The sequence below is a fragment of the Puma concolor genome, chromosome B2 (genome assembly GCF_028749965.1).
Source record: "Puma concolor isolate L17-30 chromosome B2, mPumCon1.1.hap2, whole genome shotgun sequence".
Classification (NCBI taxonomy): Eukaryota; Metazoa; Chordata; class Mammalia; order Carnivora; family Felidae; genus Puma; species Puma concolor.
Window position 1 is genome coordinate 139,281,193 of NC_141671.1, and position 22,827 is coordinate 139,304,019.

The 22,827-nt window shown below is 36.5% G+C and overlaps 1 protein-coding gene across 18 annotated transcripts in view; it reads right to left on the minus strand.

The window, feature by feature from the left end:
• Positions 1-22,827, minus strand: part of SYNE1 (spectrin repeat containing nuclear envelope protein 1) — a 480,528-nt gene that overhangs the window by 275,642 nt on the left and 182,059 nt on the right. For all 18 annotated transcript variants that reach the window (XR_015251658.1, XM_086708164.1, XM_086708163.1 and 15 more), the window contains 12 exons: positions 22,658-22,766; positions 20,844-21,008; positions 17,661-17,828; positions 15,869-16,039; positions 14,959-15,099; positions 11,014-11,174; positions 8,914-9,064; positions 5,556-5,783; positions 5,055-5,153; positions 3,332-3,522; positions 2,802-2,925; positions 1,425-1,591 (listed from right to left, as the gene is read on the minus strand). Coding sequence is in view for 17 of the 18 variants with exons in the window: in XM_086708164.1 (XP_086564290.1) it covers positions 1,425-1,591; positions 2,802-2,925; positions 3,332-3,522; positions 5,055-5,153; positions 5,556-5,783; positions 8,914-9,064; positions 11,014-11,174; positions 14,959-15,099; positions 15,869-16,039; positions 17,661-17,828; positions 20,844-21,008; positions 22,658-22,766 (1,875 nt within the window). In the remaining variant the exon portion in view is untranslated. The remainder of the gene's footprint in view (positions 1-1,424; positions 1,592-2,801; positions 2,926-3,331; positions 3,523-5,054; positions 5,154-5,555; positions 5,784-8,913; positions 9,065-11,013; positions 11,175-14,958; positions 15,100-15,868; positions 16,040-17,660; positions 17,829-20,843; positions 21,009-22,657; positions 22,767-22,827) is intronic.

Consider the following 22,827-nt stretch of genomic DNA (forward strand, 5'->3'; position numbering starts at 1 on the left):
ATTCCAGGGGCACCTTGGTGGCTCAGTCCCTTAAGCATCTGACTCTTGATTTGGGCTCAGTCACGATCTCACGGTTTGTGAGTTTGATCCCCACATCGGGCTCTGTGCTAATCCCTTTGGATCCTTTGTCTCCCTCTCTCTCTGCCCCTCCCTCATTAGCACTCTCACACTCTCTGTCAAAAATAAATAATAAAACATTTAAATAAATAAATAAATAAATAAACAAATTTTAATTCCACTATAGTTAACATACAGGGTTATATTAGTTTCAGGTGTACAATATAGTGAGTCAACAACTCTATACATTATCCAGTGCTCATCACAATAAGTGCTCTTAATCCCCTTCACCTATTTCACCCATTCCCCCACGCACCTTCCCTCTGGTAACCATTAGTTTGTTCTCTATAATTAAGAATCTGTTTCTTAACTTTGTCTCTTTTTTTTTCTTTGCTCATTTGTTTTGTTTCTTAAATTCCACATATAAGTGAAGTCATATGGTATCTGTCTTTCTCTGACTGACTTATTTTGCTTAGCATATACTGTCTAGATCCATCCATGTTGTTGCAAATGGTAAGATTTCATTCTTTTTCATGGCTGAGTAATATTCCATTGTATACATACCACGTCTTCTTTGTCTATTCATCTATCAATGGACACTTGGGCTGCTTCCATAATTTGGCTGTTGTAAATAATGCTGCTGTAAACATAGGGATGCATATATCTTTTCAAATGTGTTTTTGTATTCTTTGGGTAAATACTCAATAGTGGAATTACTAGATCACATGGTAATTCTATTTTTAATTTTTTTGAGGAACCTCCATGCTGTTTTCCACAGTGACTGCACCAGTTTGCATTTCCACAACAGTGCATGAGGGTTTCTTTTTCTCCACATCCTCGTCAACACTTGTGTTTTGGATTTTAGTCATTCTGACAGATGTCATGTGATAGTCTCACTGTGGTTTTGATTTGCATTTCTCTGATGATAAGTGATGTTTAGCATCTTTTCATGTATCTGTTGGCCGCCTCCACGTCTTTGGAGAAACGTCTGTTCATGTCATCTGCCCATTTTTTAATTGGATTATTTGTTTTTTGGATGTTGAGTTATATCAGTTATTAAGTTCTTTACATATTGATATATTTTGTTTGTAAGTTCTTTATATATTTTGTATACTAACCTTTTATTGGGTATGTCATTTGCAAATATCTTCTCCCATTCAGTAGGTTGTCTTTTAGTTTTGTTGACTATTTCCTTTGCTGGAGCACTTTTATTTTTTAAATGATAAAGTAATTTTTCCCCCATCTATACTTATCTGAATAGCTTGGTTAAGTAAAAGCAAACAAAACTCTGTTTTCTTACCTTATATGCTAACCATTTTTAAAAAAAGAATGATATAATTAATTTTTTTTTTTTTAGAAAACCCAACCTTTTGCTAATTATCTGTGGCAAATCTCTCCATCTCTCATCCAACTGCTCCAAATGTAGTTTCATCATTTTCACATCATCTTTGGAGGCCACTGAAAATAGTGATTCCTTCAATTGCAAAAGGTTGCTATAGACTGAGGCCTGGGATACAAGTTCGTTTTGCAGTGCCTGAAAGAAACAGAAAACATTATAGATCTCATCCCAGCATGATCAACTAAGAAGGACCATGTGACACAGGTGGTTGTTGTCCAAAGGCTTTGCAAAACAGAAGTCATTGGGACCAGGCCTAAAGAGAGTTTTTATTACCCGATTGAGAATGAATTTGCTTAACCTTTAATGAAACATTTAAAATGCTACTAAGTCCTGAATTCGTTTTCTGAAGTCTGAGTTCTATTGAGTTAGGCAACTTTCTTTCTGCAGAATTGCTTTCAAGATGAAGAAACGGAGGAGGTCAAGTGAATCAAAGAAAAGCTATTGCTAAAGAGAAACAATGCATTTCTAACAATAATAGAGATGGAATTCTGGGTACCAGGAACATGGTCTCCCTCTTCCTTTAGAGACTATGTTTCCCAAACTGGGCAACTTTAAGGCTCTTCATTTTGTTTTCATGCCACAGAATGACTTATTTTTAATCAGGCAACGAATCTCTGAGGTGCTGTGAGGGGTGCATAAAAATTGTGGTTCCCATCTAATACGAGATGGAAGATAAACACTCGTAACATGGCGTTGAGTGGGATTATAATGTAGCGTGGCACATAGCAGATGCCTGTCACTATGCTTTTTCCCCTCCTGAATGAGGCCAATGTGTGTGATACAAGCAAACGTGCTACAGGTTTCAGAGGAAGGACTACATAGCCTGTGGATGGCAGGAAAGATCATAAAGCAGAACTGGGACCTAGGCTGAGCAGGACAAAACACACACAGCCAGACTGTGTGGATGTACAAGGAATGTTAGAGCACAGTGTGAGGCAGTTTGGCAGATACTGTGCCCGGATGCAGGGATCTCAGAGCCTTCAGCCCCCTCCTGGTCCCCTAACCCACATAGCACTTACGTTCTGTGTAGAGATGTGTAGGAATAGTTTTATATGGCCAGATATCTTTGTGGCATTTTTAAGAAAAAGAGCTGTGACTTCCCTTCTTAGAACACCTTATGGTGTATTTTTTAAAAAATAAGAACTTGTTTTTCATTGTGGACTGATGATTGCTCTCTAACCTCAGGGCAAGAAACAGTCACTGGGACTGACTTCTCCTTCTGAGGAGCGACCCTTTGGGCGATTAATGAACAATGTCAGTGTACAATAAAACAGAAAGGCAGCAGGACCAAGAGTGTGGGAAACCCTCAAAGTCAAGGAAGGAGAAAATATGAACATAAACTTGCCTGTATTGATTGAAGTTCACTCTCTACTTTGACTCTGTCTGCAGAAATGCCCATTTCTGGAGAACTGGCTATTGCCTCACACCGCTCTAACCAGGTTAAAAAGGTTGACAATTCTTTCTCTAGCCTAAAGAAAGCAGAGGTGAGAAACGAATTAATCCAAGATTATCATGCCAGAAAACTAACCTTTCCAAAGTTGCAGGGTCCAACACTAACCATTACAAATAATACAATGTTGGTTACATTATTCCTAGATATGAAGGCAAAAGAAGAATAAAAAGCCCATTCCCTTCACGTTCATATATGTATTTGTACACACGTTTCTATCTGTGTAATACGAAGGTACATATATATCCTCTCCACTCTCAGGGATCTTCATCATCTAACAAAGACCAAGATGTTCCCATATTAGACACATGAGCTGATGTGTTTTACAACTGGGGTGACTGTTTCCCAACAGCTGGTCCAGAATTTCCTACCTACGAGTGGCAGTTGAAATCCATGCTGCCAACTCAGGAAGGAAAGTGGCTCACCTCTGCCAGTGGGCCAGCAGGTTCTCCAGCACAGCCTGCCTCTCCTTGGCCCGACTCCGTGTCTCCTTGAACTTCTGCTGCAGGGCCGCGGCCTCTTGAACGGAGGAGGTGGCTGTGTTAGCCACCTTCTGGGCGCTGGCTGAGACTGTGGTCACTGCACTGTTCAGCGCCTCCAGGGCCTGGCAGAGATCCTGACATGAGGCAAAAGGAAAGCAAAGGAAACACAACATCAAGAAATGAGGCTTACGTCTTTCTTTGAGACCCGTCACCACCCCAAATTTTCCCTAAGTCATGATAACCAGCAATGGAATAAAAATGACTCTGTCCATGATCTTCAGCAAGACATCATCAGTGAGAGAGTTACTTCATGCATATAGAAGTCAAAAATGAAAATGGAAAGGTTTTTCCCCAAATAAGAATTTATTGCTGTATATCTGAATAATTTCAACTTTCCCTTAACGATGCAGATAATTTGTGAAAATTATTATTCATTTTATGCCAAATACATATTTCAAAACACGCTCTGTTTAATTTGTAAGAACTATATGTAACATGCAATCATCTCTATCAAAAATATATGGGGAGTGATATAGCTGACATGTTTGCTAACAGGAGTGATAATAAGGGTGCCTCGATGTTATGTACATTTCATATAAACACATTTAATCTTCATAAGAATCTTAAGAGTTGTGATCTTTCAATATCCTCATTGTACAGATCATAAATGATGACAGAGAAAAAAAATAATCTGCTTTAAGAAATCTAAATGTTAGAAAAAATAGAATATTATCATCTCTGGTACTCAGTTATTGACTTAGTTAACTATTTTTTTTAATGTTTATTTATTTATTGAGAGACAGAGAAAGAGTGTGAACGGCGGAGGGGCAGAGACAGAGAGGGAGAGAGACAATTCTAAGCAGTCTCCATGCTGTCAGCACAGAGTCTGACGTGGGGCTTAAACTCGAAAACCGTGAGATCATGACCTGAGCTGAAACCAAGAGCCGGCTGCTGAACCAACTGAGCCACCCAGGTGCCCTAAAAAAATGCATTCTTATTTTAAGTATTCAAATGATATAAATTCCACTCCCCTTTGCAGGTATTCCTTTGTCAACTGTTTGCTTTCTATCACTGTAGCCCCTGCCCTAGGCACATTATATGTGTGCATCCATGCACATATATAGGGACAACGTGTATATATATATTAATTAACACATTTATTTTTAGCTTTTTTTCATGCCTGATTCTCTCCCTCTGCTCCTTCCCCTAAATTTTACCAAAGGCATCTGTCCGTTCCTTTGCAGAACACCTCACAGTAGTTACTAGTTCAGGCACCAGGCCAAAAAAACTAGTCATCAGTGGAAGATTAGTGAGAACATATTCTTTGCACATCCGGGTGTAGTGAGTTAGAATCTAAAATCTTCTATGCACATGCAGTTTTTTATGCACATTTAATTTTTTATAATGCCTGCAAGAAGTAACAGAATTTACTAAAGCTATAATCAGAAAAAGTTACATGTCTTAATTATGAGAAATACATTGTAAATGAATACTCCTTTCATATGAATTTTTTAATAAAGACTTACTTGCGTACTTCTATTTCCTGTGTTAAGTGAAGTATGTTTGATCTGTATCGTTCCCCAAGTAACATAAAAATCCTTTCAATTTTAACTGTCATAAAAATATTTACTATGTTTTCAAGCAGGAATTATCAGATTCCTCTTACCATATGTTCTTGGAGAATTTTGTATGTTTCTGTGGCTGAAGAACATATTTTAATTGGATCAGCAAGTTTATCTTCAAATTCAGACACAGACTTCTGGATCTAAAACATTAGTGAAATACAAAAATAATGGTGGGGAAAATGCATGTCAAAGAAGAAAAAGTTATTGAGGAAGCAGCATGCCTATCTTTTTGGATAACTTTCAATATAATGATACTATATATAGATATATTTTTTAAAAAAATCTAAAATCGATGTGTCCCACTGTTTGAAAGGAATAGATAAGCCTTAATGCCTAATCTGAACACAATGTAAAATTATATTTTTATATTACCTCAACAAAGGAACCCCGTGAATATTTAAAAAGTTGGTCATCATTGACAACTTGGTAAATGATTGGCAAATTGTATCTTCCCTTAGTCTACTCTTTCTGGACTATGTATTGCATTTCATTATAAATGCAATAGGCAATAGTAACTTTGGCACGCACAGACCCATTCTTACCTTTCTCAGATTCTCTTCAAACTTTTGCTGCTGAGATAAATGTCCCAGGATTGTTCCTTCCAAACACTGCGCATGCTCTCGGAGTTCTTCCCAGTACCTTCTTATTTGTGTCAACTTGGCTTTGATGCGAGCAGATTCTCCAGTGGTGACAAACTGAGCGAAAGACTGAGCTGCTTCTTCTAGCTCTGTAATGCAGCCGATCTTGCTTTCTATTTCCTGAATTATGACCTAATATTTAAAACAAGAAAAATGACAACGTAGGCTGAGCAAGCTTGTCTTCCTGAAATAATAGATTATCTGCACAGAGAGAAAATTAGGAGAGATTTTCTTAGCTGACATTTCAACATACTTGGGCTATTAGAGAGCAACTATGAACAAACATCATGTTTCCTGACCTTATTTGGGGAGGAGAGATGTGTAGGGTGTCTGAAAAATACAAACTGATGGTGGTCGTGCTCACTGCATAGAGAATAAAGGGAAATACCTACTCCTGTTGCAGTGAAGTGAGCAGAGAGATGTCCCTGTGTTTCTTTTTTTTTTTTTTTTTTTGTAGTTCATGTCTTACTGAAAACTAGAAGTCTCTCTAAAGGTACAGAGAATTCCCGCTTATCCTGTGAGTTATGCCTTGTAACCAGTGGATCTGGGGAGCATTGTGTTCCAATAACTCATAGAAATGCTAGTATTGACATTCACTCAATTTCCCTCTAACTTGGTTGAGTATTTCATATTTTCCCAAGGCAAAAGCTTTTCTGATTCCACTCTTACCTAAAACCAGCCTTTTCAAATTTATCATCTAGTCTTTATGCCAGTGGTTTCCAAATTTGGAATATATTAGGATCACCTGGCCCCCATCCACAGGGACTCAGACTCAGCAGGTCTAAGGTGAGGCCTAGACTTTGCATTTCTTACAAATACCCAGGCGCTGCTGCTCCTACTGATGCGGGCTCCACTCTGAACCACTGCTTTACCCATTAGCTGTGGCCTCTACAGTGAAGCACCTAGACTATAATTCCCATTTGGAGCGGGGCGATCCTTTATGTATTCGCTAACACGTGAAAAGCACTGATGGCCACTAAGGATGTGGGTGCGGGAAGGAGATATGTCTATCATATACATAGAGGCTTATTTATGCGTAAGAGAATGAACATGATTCCTCTGAGAAAAAGAGCCAAATCTTCCAATCAAATAAAGCCAAAACTTCAGGCAAGTCTCAGTTTCAAGTAAGTTAAATGGAGAATACAACTACCCTAGGGAAAAAAAAAAAAAAATGTGTGACTTATGTCTACGTGAGACAACAGTCAGAAATAACTTGCCTAGATGAGACAATCAGGAATAATTTACATCAGATTAGTGCCAGGTGCTCATCACTTATTTATTTTTATTTTTCATATGCATAACTACAGCGGTATCTCTAATAGAGATTTGTTATTTGAACACGAACACAACCTTTCTTTGTTTTGCTGTTTTTCAAGGTGATATGTTGTAGAAAAATTACTCATAAATTCAACAAATATGTATTTACGTCCCCTAGGTGCCAAAAAGGGTTTTGGGTGTCTCAGTGAAGCAATCTTCATTAAGACCGAAGTTCTTAGATTTTAGAGTAATACGTGTCAGCAACAAATTCATAAATGCAAACTATGTAATCATACTGTTGGATTCTAATCCAAAAAGGGTAGATGGAAGATGGACCCAGTGTATCTTTTGTAAATTATCAACTAAGAATAGGAAAATCAGTCAATTTAGAATAGCATGTAATGAAACATAAAAGTGGGTTTCTAGATAAATATCCTTGTGACAATGCAAATACTTTATAAAGTTTAACCCTAAGGTTGTTTTCAAGTGAAATGCTATGACAAGTGTTACCTTATTTCTAATATTTCCTATATCATCTTTGGTTTGGAAACAGAAAGTGAACCTATTAGCCTAAATCCACAGTACTAATGTATTCCACACCATCTTTGCTTATTTCTAGCAAAAACTTTTTTCTATTATTCATATTCATTTGATACATTTTAGACAGTTTCCAAAATGCCATATTGGAATATTAAAATGTCTTTTTAATCTAACGACATGGAAATCTACAATTGAATGTTTATATATTTAAAAATAAAATGTGTAATCATTTTATTTCCCAAAGAGTAAAGAGGGGATGACATTTGATCATTGATATAGTTCAGAAGTCCTGGAAATGAATTAAGGTTGAAATAACAATAAAATGAATTATGGCAAGAATATACAAATTAAAAAGGGTATGTCAAAAATTTTTGAAAGAAAATTTTTGATAAAACTATTTAAATGTGCTATTCTTTGTTTTCTCAGGATGTAGTGAAGGTGTTAAATGATAACTTTTAAAAACAGCGTTAGAGATTAAACATATTTCATGAATACTTCTTAGTGGATTGGCATCTATTTTCCCTAGTATACCACCACACAAGACATTAACAGATTCCATACACCAGATTCCACATAGCCTTGAGTGCAAAAGATGTGTGATAAACCAGGATAATCTGCACGGTAATGTAAGCTTAGCTAAACACCATCGCACCCTTCCGCAGCGCACACGGGAATGACTTGTTCTGAGCCACACTGTGAAATACCTTGGTATTTATATTACTATTTTTAATTGAATGAAATGGCAGTGGGTTTTCCCCTTCCAAAAACATGAGATTAGATAGAAAAAGAAGTGGCTGCATTTTGTAAGTGTGTCGTGTAAAAAATGTATCAAAGACAGAGAATTCACGTCTTTCAGTCCTTTTCTTCTTAAACTATTTGAATGAAGTGAATAATGACAGTCTATGCACATGGTTATTTTAGAGCTGGGAGAGCTAAAGTATCAGGGCATCTCAGTTTGTGCCCAAAGGCCTTCATACATGAAAGCATTAGAGCAGTAGAGTCTGATTGTTTCACCTACAGAGAAAGTCATTTCTCCTCCTTGTGGTTTGGGAGGGTAATTGCCACTAATACTTGAGCTAGACATTTGGAACAATACTTACAAAGTACAGTTGTAAATGATGAATACATTTCATGTTGTATAAGTGAATCCACAGAACACTCCAGTGGGGTTAATTCAAAATCAAGGAAAAGAATAATGTAACCATAAAAACATTTTAATGATATTGCACACAATGTTGACTTTGAATGCATAAGTCAGAAAATAGTAATACATAATTCCAACTATAAAGTGTTGCCCAGTATCAATCAAGACCTCTTAGCTCATCATTTTGTGTGAATTGAATTTTAATAGAGTCACATAGCAATGAGAGATTTGTCGTGGGGCCAACTAGCATTTGATGAAATGTAAGACAGGAGTTCTTAAAAGCTAGACATGGATTATAAACGTAACGTGTGATCAGGTCACCTTAATCTGGTTGATTTGCATGTCCATGGCAGATGATGAAGTTTCCAAGGCATTGAGTTCTTTTTCTTTCTCAGTTATCCAGACGGACAGGGTCTCAAAATTATTGCCAAAATGATCCCACTTGTTTTTCACCATTTCCATGGTTTTAATACTAAAATTAACCAAATTAAGTAAAGAAAATGCAGTATTTTAATAGAAAACAACAATACACTTTCCTTTAAATTACCAGATGAAAAGAGAGTGAAGACACTTGTGACCATGTCCAAGTTGAAACTATCGGAACAGGAAAAAAATGCACATTCGACCCGAGTACTGAGTCCTCATGTCTTCCTATCTATCTCCTCTGAGAATGAGCATTTAACGAGGTAGTATCTACACTATGTTATGAAAGGAACTGTGCTTCGAACAAAATATTGCTGGGTCCAAAGGGGTTTGAATCCAGGTATAATCTAGGTAAACTCTACACATGACCAGTAGCTGCCAGGACTTTCAAGAAGCCGCCCACGTAGATTCCACTGCACAGAGCCTTTTAGCAGTCTGGATTTTGTGGACAAGCTCCTTTTGCTCTTAGAGTAGAGATCTGCAGGGATGCTCTATACTCAAAGATCTTTATAAAATGCATCTTTATGAATCAAGATAGAGCTTTTAATCTGAATCCCATGCTGCCTTGCAGGAACTGTTTTATCACTAGAGTTAAACCTGCAATTTATAATCTATAATGATTTGTAGCTATTCTTAGATGTTTGTACAGTCTTGATTCCAAAAGACTCTTATACATTCTTGTACATGAGCACCCTAACTGCTTTTAGAAAATTTGGGCTTTATTTCTTATAAATCTAGTGAACAAAATTTCAACTATAGATATTCAGTTTGTATTAGCTATGCGTATATAATCATGTGATTATGGCTTTTAGTTTAGAAAAAAGACTAAGAAACTAACAGTGTATCATTAAACGGATAAGTCCTTGGGTTAAAAAAAAAACTGAAAGAATTTCCCTGTTTACCAAAAGGCACTTGAAGACATCAAGAAGAATGCAATGGCATCATTGAATGTCAAATTAAATAATATTGCACTCTCAAATGTATACCCTGGATGTGCCTAATGCTCTCATCAGTACAGGTAATGCAAACTAAGTTATGTTGCAAGTTGTCATATGAGACAGATTCAAATGGGCATTTCTAATAAAAGTAGCTTCTTTTCTAACAAACTCTAAGTTCCATTTTTTTCCATAACTTGGTGGATAGTATTTAAAATAAAGTTCTCAAAGTTTTAAGTCCTAATTTCCTTTAGACTATTTAACAAATTTTAAAGTTTAGGCAGATGTACAATGTTAATTTCAAGGTGTTACTAGTATTCAAAACAAGTTTCACATATTAAAATTCACCTTAGAAATTATGTCCTCTATCTTAAGAATAATAGGTGTTGGTGATCTGCCAGTAAAGAACTTTGAATAAAAATATGCAGCCATATTATTTTGAGGAACGTTGGCCGTATCTTCACACATTTTTCCCCCCTCCAGATTTTTTGTGTGTTTATTTTGTACATAATAGCATACCATAGGCAATATTAAATGTTTAAAAGTAAAATAAATTTTTGAAGTTGAGTTTTGGAAATAGTATATCAATCAGCGACAATTCAAATATTGAGGCATTGTAAACAAGCTCTGGAAACTTCTTGGAGATGGAGACACTTGGTCTGTGTTATCTATATTTAAGCCTAGCATTTACACAACAAAAGTGTCTCTTCTTCTTCCTCACTGGTGACAGCAGAATAATGCAGTAAAAAAATTATCTTAAATACTGGTTCTTTTTTTGAGATTGTACGAAGGCCACAGAATTTAATAGATATGGCTTTCTCATGAACAAGATCAGTTTACAATGCCAAAACCACATCCCTCATACTTTTTCTGCTCTATTATATAGATGTTGGTTTTCTGTCTTGGTGACACTTCCTTTTGAACTGTGAGTTGCTTCCTCAAAACATGCTGAAATACACAGACACTTTGAGATTTTAAAAGAATGTTTTGAATACAATATACAGGAAAGGCTGTATGAAACTTTATCTCAGAGAAGAAAGTTTAGGACTTGTCAAGCACATACTCTTCTTCAAGTGTGTCTTCTAATTTTTTGACTTGCTCTTTGATTGTCTTGGCCTGCTGTTGAAGCAGCTGCTTATTCTTGGGCCCAAGTGGTATCTCGGAAGCTTCCTTCACAAGATTCTCAGCCTGGACTGCAATACCTTCTGTTCGTTTAGAAAACTCCTAGTAAAAGATGATATAATTGTTAGGAAGGCATCTGCTATTAAATTCTACCCTCAAATAAATTGCACATCCTTGCAGAATCTCTACCAGAATAGATGGATGGATAGATGGATTCATACATGTATGAGTATTAGAATATAATATTCTTAGCAATAAGACCTGACTTATTTTCATCATGGCCAGAATAGACACCTCACTAAATTATTTTCATTTTATATACACAGTCAAATATCTACCTTCATAATTATCCAACAATTCTCACAAGAATGTTTTCCATTGTTTCCTGGTTTGGGTTTATTGCTTAGAATTTAAGCCGCATTATAACAACTAACTTACCCACAAATATGTTAGTGTATTATGGGCTCCGTTCAGGCAATGATCAGTAGTGACTGATTTTTTCAGTCTTAGAGATAAGAGAGTTCTAGGCCGATTAATATAAATATTTATTTAACTAAAGACTATTTTAGTCAATATGGTGTATCACTGATACTTTCCCATAAAGAAACATTTTGTTAACTAATTCCCTGAAAAGAGAGATAATCTGATCTTAATGCTGTTAAATCTTATGGACTACATACCCACACACTATGCGATGAAAAGAAGGTAAGTTCTGAGCCAGTCAAACCTGGAGTAGAACTCTGGATTTGCTAATTACTAGTTGTTTGACTTTGGTGAATTATTTTTCAGGCTTTCATATAAAATTCAGATAGTAATGGTTTTCTTGTCAAGTTACTGTTAGCATTTTATTAGCAATTTCATTTTGAAGTGTGTGGCACATGGTTTAAAAATTCACACACTGATTTTCATTAACAGCAAACCACTTCAATTCAAAAATTAATTTAATATGGTTGAGGCACTGGTAAATTTGAGCTGTTACCTGAATTCTGTCAGGTAAATGTATTGAAAACTGAATAGCAAAGCTAATCCCAGAGATAATCCTGTGTGAAAAAAATCTTGTGTGAAAAAACTAGTGTCTCATTTCTTCTCATGTAAGAGAAGCTCACAGGAGGTTTTCATTTTGATCATAAACTCCCCTCCTCCAAAATAGGTAATGAAGAAATCTGATGTAAATAATGTTCAAAGGTAAGACTTCTGATAGCCACCTCTTCCCACGGAGATCCTCCTAGAATTATTACATAATGCCACGTAAGATAGTTACTACATAATACTATTGTATCTTCATGCTTGAAAGGCTTAAAGTCCTCATAGAAATATCAACATTCCTTCAGAGAGATACCCAGCAATTTGAGACAATAAAAATGGGTAAGTACAACTTCCTTTTTATGGCAGAGAGACTTATAATATCCTAAAAATTGGTATTCGCTAATGTCACATTAAATTCTGTGGTTATAAGCATCTACTGTGGCTATACATGAACTTACAGTCAGGTAGATTCAGTTGTGAAGACTGTGAATTCCATCATAATCTCTCAGAATCCCAAGAACAGAATCAGAACTGTAAAATAGTATCCCTCCCCCTCCTGGTGATTCCCAGAGCCCAGGAAAAATCATGGAGAAAGTGGAATTATGTTTGCAAATGCTTACATGCTCTCCATCTGAGAGCCTTCTGTAGGAGCTATGCATTGGGAAAGAACAATGCAGAGGAGGAATCCAAAGGACAGAACGATGTTGACTGAAACCAAATTAAGCCAAAATAGAATAATGTTATAAGGCTTTATCTCTAAGTCCTAAGAAGAAAACATATGAGTGGCAGTAGGATACAGCAGGAAAGGACAGACTCTGGAGTCAGGTCTGGAGTTGAAACCACGCTCTATCCTTCACTAGCCATGTGATCTTGAGTCACAGAACTCTGAATTTCCATTTCCTCATCAGTAAAGCCTTGCTGTGAAGAATAAACATGGTATTGCTCTGAACTCCCTACCACATGCTGGTGGACAGAAAGCACTCAAGTTCTTTAGCACAACCACTCAAGGGCTACAACTGGAATGAACGCTGTATTAACAATGTCAAGTGAGCAAAGAAGTGGAGGACAATTATTCTAGATGACGTGTTTGTGTAACAGCACATATCAACAGTAAAGTAGCTCAGTTTTTCAATGAAAAATCTAGTGGCTAAAGGTTTATTCTCTGGACTCAGACTTCTGAGGTTTGATTCCCAACCTTACCAGTTAGTAATCCTGAGATCTTGGACAAAATCATTAACACCTTTGTTCCTTGTATTTCCTCATTTATCCAACAGGACTCAAAATGATACCTATTTCTCAGGACTGTTTTGTAGATTAAAGATGATAAACATCAAGTGATTAGACAAGCATGTGTATACACTCAATAAATGTTAACTCACATTATTAAATCAATCCCAAACCATTACTGGCTAAGGAAAATTTTAATAATAACACTAAAAAGGTTATACTTGTTTCATCTACCGCTGACACACAAATTCAGAGGAATTAGAGCCACAGGGTATCAGAAGTGCTGGATGGAATCTGGGCAAAACACCTCCATGATAATCAACCCCCAAAATCTGTTTGTATTTATAAAAGATACCTGATATAGTTTTAATATATAAAATAATTAAAATTAAAAATTAAAATTAAAAGTGATGTTCTCTTTAAATGGCTGATGAAAATAATACAGAATTGAAAAAAATCTGTGGCTTTATAAGACTTTAAACTCCTCAGTGAGTTAATGATACAAGAAATAATACAAAATTGGCAGTATGAGAGACACAGAAGCCCTTTCTGGTAAGAGAAAAGAAGCACAGGGATTACTTGTTATTAACCAACGAACATGAGTCTTCTTTCTTATACATTGGCTAACACATTAACTCAGTCATTCTATTAACCCAAAACATGTGCAAAAAGACCAAAAGAGCCTGTACAACTCTCTAAATACTTCCTACAATTTATTGGTCTACTCTGAGCATCTAAGGTATTTGAGCTTACAGGTTTGATCTCATGAAGCACACCCACTAAATATTCTCTGTTGGATGTCCCACTGGAGCCTCAACCTCAATCTGTCCTAAACTGTGTCAGTCATCTTCCTCAACTGACAGCTACTCCTTCAAGTTCCTGTCTCACTCTCATTGCGTTTGTTAGGCTCAGAACCTTCGGGATCCTCATCTTTTCCTTTACTCTCTGTCTCTTGCATCCGTTACCACGGCCATCTCCATTACCCTGACTCATATCCATGTTAATACGCACACGCAATAACTTTCTAATTGGATCTCATGACACCAGTCTTACACCCTTTCAATTTTCTTAAAAACACGTAAAAATGCATCTCCCTAAAGTACGGCTCTGATCACGTGGCTCTCTTTCTTAAAAACCTTTAAGGACTCCATGTTGCCTAGCAAGTAATGCTTTAGACCTTCACGTGTCTTTGTGATGTGGTCAACCTTCCAATACAATTGTACTTGCGCCTTTCTGCTTTAAAACCGAATTTCCATACACTGTTATATTTCTGCCATTTCCCATTAGAAGAATGCTTATTTGCAGTCCCACGCTTTGCTTTTCTATGTCTTACTTGCCCTTCAAGTTTCAGTTACAAATATTATTGCCTTCAGAGAGATTTTTTCTAAATGTATCCACCTGTGAGGGGACGACCCATTTCCCACTTCAGTGAAAATTTTCTCTTAGTTCTTGATGTTTAAATCTTATGTTTTCATTCCCCAAAGCAACTTGACCAGTGTGTTGAAGAGTGGAAGGTCAACAATAAGTACTGATTACGTGAACAATTATAATAATTAATAGTAACAAGGAATAGAAACACAGCTTTTCTTCTGAATAATGAGTACCATGGGATTGCATAGTCATATTGATATACCTTTGTCTGTTCCAATTCTGAAGATAAACTTTCCAAACTGCTAAAACTCAAAAAGCGCTCATGGCTGGAACCTGTTTGAAAAAGGTATCTGACCACTGTCTCTTTGTTTGTTTCAAATCGCTCCCACTTTCTTAATGTGACCTAAATTTGAAAAAATAAACATATCATGTTATGGATTATCAAAGCATGTCACAAAATACTGTTCACATTTCCATTCATTTGTTAGGCTGTCAACTTCCAGTTAATTCTCTTCATATTTCATGCGGTTATGCTGAACAAAGATGATCTTAATGTCTCCTATGAGAATTTCACTCTGAGTTTCAATTCACCTACAAAAATCGGATGTGTAGACTAGCACCCTGAGTTTTCTACCAGCTGTAAAGTCCTATGAATCTAAGGATATTGCTCAAAATGTAGATAAGGAATAAAGGAAAAGAGAGCCTCCCAGTCTCTTTCAAAAAAAGAAAAATAATAGGGAGAAAGAGAAGAGAGGGGAGTGGGGTAGTGAATGAGCAGATAGCAACTCTTTAGAAACTTTTTAAAAGTGTCAAGATCACAACAAAGCATAAACATATGGCTGCTGGACTGCACAGAAAAGTGAAACGATCCAGTGTTAATTCCTGGATTCGGACAAGTATGGATTAAAATTCTGGCTTTGTTACTGATCGCGGCTCTGTGACTTTTGTGAAAGTCCTCAATCCCTTTCTTTTTAAGCTTCCATGTGGGCAAAATGTGCTAATTCTAATACCCATCTAATAAGGTTAATGTGACGATTAAGAGAGGTAACTCATGTTAAAAACTTAACACGGCCCTGGAACATCAGAGGCGGGAACAAACGTTCGCTCCCACTAGAAGGAGACATCACCTGTGACCCGGAAGTTAACACCGCCCTAGACTTCCGGCCTCCTACCTGGATGCGGCGTTCCTGCTTCTCTCTGCTGTGCTCCATGCTGTCCAGGGTGCTCTCCAGCTTCCGCAGCTCGTCCCGGACTTGGCCGGGCATCCCACCTTCTCCCTGCTGAGCCTGTGCTATCTGCTGCTGCACGTCTCTCTTCTTCGCAGAAATCCTCTTTGTCTTTTGCTGGAAGCATTTGTTCAACAGATGGGGATAAATGTTACTCTCTGAGCGGCTAAGCAGGTACAGAAACACCAGCACTCTAGCAGAGGTACAGAAAGGTAAAACCTCTCGGCAGTGTGGGGCCATACTGTATTTCAAAAGTGAACTTGAACAGTTAAAATGGCAATGGGGACTCTATGTTGATCAAAATGGACATTATTTGTAAATATTTTGTGTTCTTAATGATAAACAATACAATTAATTTGGTCTTGGGTGTTTTAACTGCGGACAAATTTGAACACTTCACATTTTGTGTAGAAGGCGGGCCCTTTCCTCTGGAAGGAATTTGGTGAAACTATTCATTTGACCTGATTCTCCTTAAAGAATTATTTTTTGCCCCAAATCACAAAGTCTCAACTCTAATTTTTTTTAAGTCATTCATGCTGTAAAAATGCTGATATTAAGAGATTTAACTCTGGGGTATATTCAGATTGATAAACCTGCCGAGATATTTTGGGAAAGCTATGTTTTAAAATAAACTTTTTATTGAAGTATAATGTACAAACCTCAAATCCATAGCTTATGAATTTTCACAAAGTAAACAAAGGCATATATCCAAGCATGTGATCCAAGAAATGTGAACAGTTTTAAAATATTAATGTAAATATCTGTAATCTCACATTTCTGACTTAAACTGACACTCAAACACAACTTTTACAATGATTGAGACTAGTGTAATACCAAGCATTATGTTTTCTTGTGCTCACAGCCTTTTTATAATTATTAAATAAATCTATAAAGCCTAGAGACTGCAGTTTTACATGTACTCATATATATACATATATATATATATATATATATATGTATATATACATATATATATATATATATGTATATATACATATATATATATACACACAAACACACTCTTAATGCATACACTCTTAATGCAACTTCCATGTTTATATATTATCATATATAAAATTAGCTAACATTTTGCTATACGTTAAGTTAGCCAGAATTTTGTTATTAAAATATTTGATTTGAATCATTCTTCTACTTATATTGAGTTTGGCAAGTAAGTTGGCTCAAATTGTTTATTATCAATACATGTACCAGAATTTCTTTACTTCCAGTTCTAATCCTTCATAAGAGGATACTATTCTGAAAAGTCTGGTACTTCATGTGCTTTATAATTTTCCAAACTGAGATGTATTCAAAGTCGTAAATCGAAGAGCAGGATTTTAACCTTATGGCAAAGAACAGTGATCTTAAATATGAAGCACTTTATCTCTATGCTTTCCTTCTCTGTTACGAAAAGGACAAGTGAGCAAGTTTTATGAAGGTTTTCATAACTCACTCAACCAACTTTCTCTCTATAATATTCCTTGAACTTTTTGATATCATTCAATCACTTGGGCTAGGAATTTATCTTGCAGGCTCTTCTGAAATGGCTAATACTGAACAGAGAACAGAGGTACAAAGTTTTTGTTTTGTTTTGTTTTTTTTAACCATTCAAGTGGATTCCTTCCTGCACCCCCTTCCCTTTGCCCTCATCCTGTGGACGTACATTTCCCTTGATCTCTCTGGCTCTGTCAGTGACTAATGAACTTCACATAAGTGCCTTGGATAAAGCGCGTCCTACCTGGTGATGAAGAAGTAATTGCTGTGCTTCAAACAGATTTTCAGTGTCCAAGATCTTCTCAGCTTGCTCCTGGACTTCTTTAGAGTCAGAAATCAACTCTCCAAGGGAACTTTTGACTATTTCTTTGTACTGGACACAGTCCCCAAAGTTGCTTAACATCTTTTCAACCTAGATTTTCATGAAAAATTGTAACTCATATGATGCTCATATAATCTTAAAGATTTTAAGAATACATGTAAAGTCTATCTCAAGAACTTAAAATACATACACAGATCTCTAACTTTTATTCTTTCATATACTTTTGAGGTTTATTTAGTTATTAGTAAACTGACATTTATGTGAATTGCAAGCCTCATTTGAGGTGGGCTCTGTGCCCACTCAACCTGGCAATTGAGGCAGGGTAACAACAGTGGGTATATTGTATCTATTATCTCCTGGATTCCTTTAATTACAATCCCATGACTGAAATCCAATTATAAGTTATAAAAGTGCATTATAAGAAAGTTGAATCCACCCTATTCAAAGTAATTAGAGAAAAAGTTTGGGGGGGGGTATTAAAAGAATATTTATTGAAAATGCAATTCCAGTATTTTTATATAACCATAACATAATTTCTAATTTTGTGGCTATGTAGTGAATTCTTTTTCCTAAATTTTAAGCTTTCTCTTCTGTCTAATTTCTGCTTCCTCTAGTTCAGTGTCACCAGCATCTCTTCTTTTCCAAGCCAGTCGTTCTCCAGCTTCACTAAGATTTTCACGTTGTGTACCATTTGTGTTCCACAGAAGCTTTCGGTTTCTCTTTCTCTAATTTATCTTTTTCTTTGACCTGCTTCTGCTCTGAGTTTGGCCCAGGTAACCTGAGTGTGCTATTTTTCAAACAAAGCAATAAGACCCATGAAAACCACAAACTTCAGATCTCAGTAAATCACAGCTCTTGTGGAAAGAAGTGATTCACCATTACATATTGTCAATCTACCCACAGCCTTTTTTGCCTTACATTGGACAATCGCAAACACTTCGTGTTCAACAATAATTTAAATGCTAAATGGATTGATAATCACAGGATGCACTGAATGTGTCAAATCCATCTTTTAATATAAATCTTTACATGAACAACATGAATGTTTTCCATTATTCTTTCTTTGCTTTTACTAGTGATGAAGTAACATATAAAGGTATGAATATAAACTATGCAGAAGTTTAAGGTAGATGAGTGTGCAAAGAATTAATGTGTCTATTTGTTAGAGATAGATTTTTGCTACAAGTCCCATGGGCAATGTCATGAGCGTACTTAGAGGATACAGTAAATAAATGGGTTTGGTAAAGTGTTAGGGAGACTGATAATTTCTAATTTTAAAGGCTGCCAAAGTGTTTTATGTGTGTGTGGGGGGGTGGAACAAAATATAAACTCATCTATCGATGTAACTAAAACTATTTGTTAGGTCTTGGATCAAAGATCACTGGCACATATATTTAGTTTTTAAAACTATAACCATTATTTTTGCCCTTACCAGCTTCTTTATCAAAGAAAGAATAGAGAAGAATGATGTCAGAATTTTACTTAAAGTATGGCAGTGGCACCAACTAGACTATTATCATGAAAGATGGTTATCACAAGGATTGAAATAACTCATGTTCCAAAATTTGACTAATGCTATCACTCTTTTCAATTAGTCAAAAATTCTTAAGAAAGCTGACACATAATATCAAAATTTCCACATAAAACTAAAATCACATGCAGTTCAGAGTATTTTGAGCTTACGAAAATTCACTGCTAGAGTCTCAAACAGATCTACATGCATTGAAAATATAAAAGGTTAGTTGATCAAACTGTTACATTAAGGACATCTACAGAGAATTCCAAATCTTTAGAATCAGGGAACTTTAAGCCATCCAGATGATCATTTTTCCATGCAAGTTTATAAATGACTTTAAGAAATAATAGTAACAGTCTATTCAACTTTCCATTCTTACATTATCTTCGCGTACACAAACTCATTAGACTTGCATGGCAATCTGGTCAGTGAAAATGTTCTTGCTGAGGGTAGAAAGGGCCCTACCAGAAATGAAGGAGATAGGTTTGTGTATTTTAATCCACAGAGGAATATAAACACTGAAACGTATTAATAAGAAGTTTGAAATGAGTAGCTCTTGGGACGCTGGGTGGCTCAGTCGGTTGAGCGTTGACTTCAGCTCAGGTCATGATCTTGCAGTCTGTGAATCTGAGACCTGCATCAGCCTCTGTGCTGATAGCTCAGAGCCTGGAGCCTGCTTCAAATTCTGTGTCTCCCCCTCTCTGTGCCCCTCCTCCATTCACGCTCTGTCTCTCTGTCGCTCTCTCTCAAATAAACATTAAAAAAAAAGTTATTTCAAATGAGTAGGTCTGGCATAAAATAGATTTTACTGGTATGTTAAAATGGAATATTTTATTATTATCAACTATCGGTTATTAAGCATTTACCGTCAGGCACTGAGTATAGGTGCTATAGTATAGTATAGGCACTAGTAGGTTTTATTTTTATTTTTATTTTTTAATTTTTTTTTAAACGTTTTATTTATTTTTGAGACAGAGAGAGACAGAGCATGAATGGGGCAGGGGCAGAGAGAGAGGGAGACACAGAATCGGAAGCAGGCTCCAGGCTCTTAGCCATCAGCCCAGAGCCCAACGCGGGGCTCGGACTCACAGACCGCGAGATCGTGACCTGAGCTGAAGTCGGACGCTTAACCGACTGAGCCACCCAGGCGCCCCGGCACTAGTAGGTTTTATAAGAAAGAAAATCAAGGCCCAGAAATGTTAAATGACAAGGTCAAGATTACATAGGAAGCAGACTATCAGAGTTAAATTCTAACCTTGGGTTTGTTGAACTCCCAAGCCTGTGTACCTAACCTCTATAATATAGCTTCAACTGACCATGAACCAACGCTTTTAGTAAGAGTAAAAAGTGTGGATCTGATAAGCTTTATACTTTAGATACAGGTTATTATTCTGAATTAATATATCCAAGAATGACACCAATCGTAATTCAAACATCTTCCCCACCAATCTTCATATGAATAAGTATCTTCACTACTGTGTTTCAACTATACTTTATATAATTACTTCTTAAACCACAACCCAAAGTAAAAGAGCCTTCCAGATTTCTCACCCAGAACTATCTATTTAGAGTATGAGTAAATGGTATACCTCTGACAACAAAGCTATGAGAGCCTTGAAAGAACTAGATAATTTTGCCAACTCATCTCCTTGCTTTTGGGCTTCATTCTCAGAAGAAACTTCAATTAAAATTTTAAGCCTGGATTTCAGCCAGTTGAGAGTCTCGCCCTTTGTGGTAACACCATTTCTGATCTCCTGGAATGAAAGAACAGTTTTGATGAGCAAAATACATTGTGAATCAAGAAAGGACTCAGCCTAAGAAAGTTCATACGGTGGAGGTAGGAGAACCAGGCATTTGTTCATCAGTAGAGTGCCTGCTGATTTCACTTTTCGTTTACATCTTTAAGGAAAGTCCCTAAGTGCTAGGAAAACAAAAAACAAAAAACAAAAAACTTTCCCAATGTCAAAACCTGATATGTAAAATCAAACCTCTCATAACAAAAAGCTAACTAGATGCTTAGTTCATAACTAGATGGTCATATATCTATAGATATTCCTTTGATCACAAATAAAAATGCCTCTAAAAGTACTATAGAAAAATATGTGATACCAAAATTGGAAATTATATATTATCTTATTTTCTGTTAGCTGGAAGGAACATGATATTTTTAGAAAAAGAAAAAAAAAAGGTTGAAAGAGCCCTTTTTTTAATGAGCTGATTTCTTTTTGTTTGAAGAGTTTAGTTGTTGAATATTATTATGGATGCCCTAAAAATTGATTTTAACTTAACTGACTTAGATCTTATGCCTCATTTTGTGACTTTATTGAAATCAGTTCTCCAGATAGTAGGATGTGCAAATAGGAGCACAGCTCTAATCCAGGAAGGGAGGGCTTACTGGCCAGGACAAGGCCAGAAATATTCCGGGGCCTCGGCCCTTGTAAGGTCTGGGAACTGTGGGAGGGATGATCTGGGAAGCCTCTCCCTCCTACACACGCTCCGGGTGCATGAGGAAACCCAAGGTGCTGCTACAGAGGACCTTCCAGGGCACGTTCACACAAACAGAAAATGACTAGTTCCACAATCAAGTGATCTCTTCATTCTAAGATGTGAATTTTTTTTTTGGTACTATATAATAGCAACCAATGACACATATAGATATCCTCCTATAGGTAGAGCATGACATTATTGAGGATCTCTAGCATTTACAGGGATTATAAATTTACTAGAAAAACGTGGACCTCAGAAGATAGGAATAGAAAGGAAACACGTTCTCATTAACAGCTACTGTGTGACTTGCATGAGCTCAAAATGCTGAAAGATAAGGATTTTCACAATGGCGTGTGCCTATAAGACAGAATAGGCCATGCTAAGGAGGAGGAGGTTGCTGTGGTCATTCACAGGATGCGAACTGGGTTCAGGCTTGAGGTTCTGTCCACTGGCTCCGTTTATCAGGCTGTACCCACGCTCACAGAGCTGATCCGATCCAGACTGAATATGACATGAGAAATGATGCTTAGAGACCTTGCCCAATTCCCTCATTCTGTGAGCTGCCTTTTGAATAGCTGAAAATGTATAAAAACCTATAGTGTTCTTGTTTTTCCGCAACAATTCTTAAATCTCTGCTGTGTTATGTGCCCACGCATGCAATTTTCCTCTCAAGATTTCCCATTAGCTAAAGATGTATTAGAGGTACCCCTGAGTATGACTAAGTCTCAAAGCTAACAGCAATTCAATAGAAAATCCTCCATACTTCTTCTCTACAGTAACATGAGGAGACTTCTTTTTAAGACAGTTTTCGAGAACTTAATTTTTTTACAGAAAGAAAAAAAATATATCATTTGTCTACCATTAATTTTCTTATTAGTGAAAATTTTCCAGTCACAAAATATGGCCCAGAACTAACCTCTACAGCATGTTTAATCTCTCCATGGTTGGCGGTATCGATGGGCTCATTCTTAAACCCTTTCAATTGTGTCTCCTTTGCAGATATCCAAGATGAGAACTCAGAAATTCTGAAATAACACAAGTATCTTCTTATTAAAGGGAGAAAATATCCCAGTGGTTAAAATACAT